The sequence below is a fragment of the Ptiloglossa arizonensis genome, chromosome 5, assembly GCF_051014685.1.
Source record: "Ptiloglossa arizonensis isolate GNS036 chromosome 5, iyPtiAriz1_principal, whole genome shotgun sequence".
Taxonomy (NCBI): Eukaryota; Metazoa; Arthropoda; class Insecta; order Hymenoptera; family Colletidae; genus Ptiloglossa; species Ptiloglossa arizonensis.
The window spans coordinates 3,588,685-3,594,887 of NC_135052.1; the positions used below are offsets into that span (position 1 = coordinate 3,588,685).

Genomic DNA, 6,203 nt, shown 5'->3' on the forward strand with positions numbered 1-6,203 from the left:
GGTGTTCGTTATTAGATTTCTGACCCCCTACCAGTTTCTTGATTATCGTTGCACAATAAAGTTCATTCATCGAATAAACAATTCGACCGTGACCAAATTGGAATTCGTGATCGTTCGATGTCTGTTCGGAGAATCGAAATTGAGAAAGTGTACAAACACGCTGTATAAGATACCGTTCGTTCGAACGACTAATCTCGTTTAATTCGTTCTAGAGTCGTATCCAATGGCCGTTGTCATCGCAGCAATGGCGGTCGGTGTACTTTCCGTCGAAATTCCAACGGTATGCCCACCGAACGGTAACCCTGTGTCCGGTGCTGTTCACATTGCTCACGAAACCGATTGCACCAAGTTCTACAAATACTTCATGGGCAAGAAATACGAAATAGACTGCGCCCTCGATGTTAACGGCGATAGATTATACTTTAATCCGGAAACGCAGGTTTGCGATTGGAGGTGGAACGTAACGTGCAACAACGTACCGGATCCGGAGTGTGTCTCTAGTCACGATGGATTCGTGTGGTCCCACACGTTCGATTGCAGTTTGTATTATCGTTGCGACAAAGGTAAGAAACGCCTCGTGCGCTGCGACAAAGGATCGTTGTTCGATCCCGAACGGTTGTCCTGTAAACCCGAGGAGGACGTGAACTGCGACAAACCTTTGAACAACAACGAGTGCACATCGGATACAAACGGTGTACTATTCCCGCACGAGTGCAACTGTCACGAATATTACAAATGTTCGAACGGTGAACTGATCCTAAAGGTTTGCAACTCCGTCGAGCTGTTCGACCATAATCTCGGTAAATGCGTACCGAGTGAAAAGGCGGTGTGTAATTCCACTAGACCGTCGAACACGGTTTGCCCGGCGACCGGTACTGTGCGTTTACCGCACAAGAGAAACTGCAGCCTGTATTACAATTGCAAGGATGGTGTGAAAACCGTACAAAGATGTACAACCGGGCTCTTCTTCGACGAGATAATGGGTATGTGCGCTTGGTGGAAGGACGTCGATTGCGGCTCAAGATCCACGAGGCAAACGTCACCGACAGAGAACGCTGCTAGTACAATCGACGAGATTTACACACCGGAGAGTTCTAACGAAATTTTACGTTTGCCGCACCCTTGCGTTTGTAACTTGTACTACCGTTTCGTAGACGGGGTTACCTATCGAAGGTTCTGTCCGGAAGGTCAAGAATTCGATTACATCCATCAGGTTTGCGGCGAACCGGAAACGGTTCACTGTGTCAGGCCCATACCACCACCGATGACTCCAAAATCAACGTACTCGCCATCGACGACACCAAAATCAACGTACACATCATCGACCACTTCGAAATTCACGTACTCTCTATCGACGACTACAAATCGCCCCGATTACACGGGGTTCCCAATTGGAAGAGTATGTCCATCTTGGGGCACTGTGAAATATCCTCACGAATACGACTGTTCACGTTACTACGAATGCAAAAACGGTGTAAAGGAACTGGCCAAATGTTTGGAAGGTCATTACTTCAACGATCTGTTGCAAATCTGCGATTTGCCCAGGAACACGAACTGCACAACAGGACACGGTAACGAATGCCCTATATCCGATTGTACAACACTTTTGCCCGATACGGAAAGCTGTTCTCATTATTATCGGTGTGTAAATGGTTATAAAACGCGAATGAGCTGCTCTCCGGGTCTTTTGTACAACGTGAACAAGCAAATGTGCGATTTGCCACAATACGTGGACTGCAACCAGACAAAGTGTCCCGTGGGAGATACAACGTATCATCCGTGTAATTGTCATTTATACTACGAATGTAACGAGTATGGAAAGAAAGAACTTAAAAGGTGCCGCGATAATTTGTTATACGATTACATACTGAAGAAGTGCGTCGAGCGTCAGTATGCTCACTGTTGGAGCAATAAAGAGATATGCGTTCCGGGAGAAGCTAGACACCACGAGTGTCAATGCAACCAATATTATAGGTGTTCTGAGGATGGACAAAAAGAATTTCTCGAATATTGCGATTCGAATTTGTTATTCGATTGCGATACATTGAAGTGCGTATCACCTGATATGAACCCAAAGTGTTGCAAAGATACTACCAGTTTGATGTAACTGCACGTGAACAAGTGTGCATTAATACATGGCCAAGAAATAATTCAATTACATCGTACAACCGTTTTGCATCCACGAAAAGCTAATTGTAACACATATCGCACATGCTGGATATCGATGAGCGAGATTCGACAAACACTAATCATTTTTGGACGAATCGACTTGTTGGTCATTTCTCTCCAATGAATACGAATACTCGCCGGTGCTTACTTGAAATTCATACAGATACATACTATATGTTCGAACACGTTGATCAAGTATCGAGTTGTTTGCCAAATTTCATTCATTTCGCGTGGCTCGAAAATCGTATTTTAAGCGATAGTCAGCAAGTATTAAAACCCGCGCAGTATTTTACTATTTTTCTAATGCCTAATGTAAATCGTAAAATTATGTTAAGCGTATAATAAAAGATTTTAAACGATGCTGCTCCGAGCATTTTATTTACTTCGTATCTCGAAATGGTTTCAGCAAACATAACGAAATACAGAAATGTTATTACAGGTAGAAATTTTTCTTTCCATTTTAAACGGCATGCAGAATTTCTTTTCTTTCGTTTTAAACGAGTGTCCAAAGAGACTGTTTCTTTAAATGTCAAACAGGTATGTATTCTATAAATAAAGCACAAATCGATTATAATGCAAACACAAATCAATTTAATTTAACACGAGTTTTCGTTCAATTGTCTAAAGTGTGTTCCAATTATCACCGGTCGATTTACTTTTTGAATAAAACTCAAACGGTTTAAGTAATCTTCATATATTTTATTTGATTTAAAAGTACAAACTTGGGAGTTAACAATGGAACGAGATTTATTCCAAACGACCATTTACAGACATTTTACAGATATACAAAATATTAAGATTTCTGTCTGACCTTGCACGCAAGGGCTTCCAGCAAGTGTCAGCTACAAATTCATTTTAAACAATTGAATATCGTTTGGCAACGAATAATTGCAACCGCAGCATCGATCACGTGCTCTGTTTTTCTTTACCGACTCGTCTCATTGGATCAGCTGTAGTTTTATTTCTACGCGAATTATTTCTGAAAATCTTTTAGTTACATATAATTATAGTTCGAATCAGGAGCCGTGTTTGGGTTCATTTTCAGCGAGAACACGTCAGCAATCAATATTGACAACATTTTCACAAAGATACAAGGTGAAATATGAAAAATTCAAATTTTCATTAGGGAAAGAAAATCATCCTGTCGACATATAATCTTTATTCTTTGGGTCGAAGTCTCGTCGAACTGAAGAAATATATATTTAAATATAAACAGTGGTAGAGATGATTCCATCGTTTATATTCGACCAAAATTTTTGCATACAGTCGAGCACTGACGTAATAGGTTGCTCAATAAGCTTTGTCGTTCGATAAAACTTATTGAACAACCTAGTACTGTTCAATAAGTTTTATCGAACGATAGTATCTCGAATCTAGTATCTCGTAGAAACGAAGCTCGTTTAAATACCCCGATTACATCAACATCAGCAACATCGCTTTACTTCGTGATCCACATGATTGAATTCAACAAATTTAATCATACGTGACGCTACGTATCGTAGATAGAAGCAGAATGTGCAATGTCGAAAGATCAAATTTTATAAGCGACCACAGCTCGCGATAACGCGTTCCAAAACGCTAATGTTTGAAACTAAACTCGAAGGTGAGTTACGTGCTACATCGTGCTCATTTGGTACCACAACTTTATCGATAATGGAAGTTTTCCGCTGGGGATACGCGATGGTTCGAAATCGAATATCGTAACGAGGTCGTTCGACGAATCGGAACTGTGTCAATCTATCATAACATACTTTGCTTCGGACATTAACGCGTCCAGTTTTCGTGTTCTATGGTGTTTGATTCCGAGAGATAATCGTTAAGTTTCCTTACGTTATCGTGTCGAACAGCACGAAAATCGATATCGTTGAATCAACTTCCCGTGGCGTTGTTTTATGCAAAAGTTACGTATACTGCCTCGTTACCAGCCCTAAAGGTTGAATGAAATTCGATATTTTTCTTTTTTTTATCAAGGAAATATTAATCAAGGAAACTATTGGATGTAACAGTTTCAAACTTTATACGTACATTTATACACGCTTTGTCAAATTGTGAGAATCTTTTTATACATGAATAGTTGATTTCTACGAAGCAATACATCTTACAAAAGAATCTGTACAATAGAATTTATATATGTCCATGGTTGGTACGATAATTCTTATTCTGGTCATCATAAACAAACGAATCAAGATTATTCTTGCTGGTGGCTGTCACCTAAATGAAAAAAAAAAAAATTACAAAACTCCACAATTGGAAAAAGCATTTTGAAGACAAAATTTGTCTCTCCCTCTCTCTCTCTATACGTGTGCATTTTATTCCGTTTCTGGTGTAGTAGCGTTATCATCGATCAACCGATAACAACGATATCGATAGTTCATTGTATACAAACACGAGATTTTGTAGCGGTATTTGGTCGGCGGTACTGCTTTTGAAAAAATCACTGTACAGAATTTGTTAGCAGACCTCGAAACACTGTACTTGTTCACATTGTATTATTTATAGTATTATTGTATTTAAGAAAAGATAAAATTATTCGAATTCTATAGTTTGCACGTGTTCTTTCGTTTTCTATATGTGTCCCGAAAATTGATCCGCCAGGGACCGTTATCTCGTTAAATTTACCGCTATCACGAGTGGAAAAGAAATAAAGAATATCATAAGAACGTCGACATACGTAACTTATACTGGAACGAGATAGTAGACAGTGATAAAGAAAATGTAAAACGAAATTTCGAAAATCTTTCTCCATCCGTACACGCTTCGCCATTTTTGCATACTGTTTACGAATTTCAATGATCCCGTGCTTAACTCGAACAAAATAGACAGAAGATGCTCGTTTTGAAACTGTCCGCGCAAACTATTCATGTTTTATGAACGAAACGTGGTAGTAAGTATGCTTAGATCGATCGGTTTGTTTTTTTTTCAAGATTGACGTAGAACCATATTGTTTGGTTTCCAACTATTCAAAAGTTTCCATTACAATAGATCCAATAAGATCGATAATTATTAATACTCTCCTTTGATGTTTTCGCGATACGAGACACATGAAAATTTATTATGGGATCATCGTTGTAAGCATCATTCAATGTAAAACGTTCCTGGAAATATTTATTTTTAATATGTAATATTGAATAGCGATCCATTGGTAATGAATTCTTTTGGCGATAAGGTGTTTTCGTTGAAAAATGTTTGCGTTTAACGATTGAACTTTCCATTTATTAATTCCAACTATTCAAAAGTTTGCATTACAATAGATCCAATAAGATCGATAATTGTTAATACTCTCCTCTGATGTTTTCGCGATACGAGACACATGAAAATTTATTATGGGATCATCGTTGTAAGCATCATTCAATGTAAAACGTTCCTGGAAATATTTATTTTTAATATGTAATATTGAATAGCGATCCATTGGTAATGAATTCTTTTGGCGATAAGGTGTTTTCGTTGAAAAATGTTTGCGTTTAACGATTGAACTTTCCATTTATTAATTCCAACTATTCAAAAGTTTGCATTACAATAGATCCAATAAGATCGATAATTGTTAATACTCTCCTCTGATGTTTTCGCGATACGAGACACATGAAAATTTATTATGAGATCATCGTTGTAACCATCGTTCAATGTAAAACGTTCCTAGAAATATTTATTTTTAATATGTAATATTGAATAGCGATCCATTGGTAATGAATTCTTTTGGCGATAAGGTGTTTTCGTTGAAAAATGTTTGCGTTTAACGATTGAACTTTCCATTTATTAATTCCAACTATTCAAAAGTTTGCATTACAATAGATCCAATAAGATCGATAATTATTAATACTCTCCTCTGATGTTTTCGCGATACGAGACACATGAAAATTTATTATGGGATCGTCGTTGTAAGCATCGTTCAATGTAAAACGTTCCTGGAAATATTTATTTTTAATATGTAATATTGAATAGCGATCCATTGGTAATGAATTCTTTTGGCGATAAGGTGTTTTCGTTGAAAAATGTTTGCGTTTAACGCTTGAACTTTCCATTTATTAATTCCAACT

The 6,203-nt window shown here is 37.9% G+C and overlaps 1 protein-coding gene across 1 annotated transcript; it reads left to right on the plus strand.

Moving 5' to 3' along the window:
• Window positions 1-244: 244 nt before the first annotated feature.
• Window positions 245-2,107, plus strand: LOC143147413 (uncharacterized). The gene has a single exon (XM_076312659.1). The coding sequence runs from the start codon at window positions 245-247 to the stop codon at window positions 2,105-2,107; it is 1,863 nt and encodes a 620-aa protein (XP_076168774.1).
• The last annotated feature ends 4,096 nt before the right edge of the window (window positions 2,108-6,203 follow it).

Coding starts and splice junctions, on each gene's coding strand:
- LOC143147413 (XM_076312659.1), top strand. CDS start 245: ATGGCGGTCGGTGTACTTTCCGTCGAAATTCCAACGGTATGCCCACCG.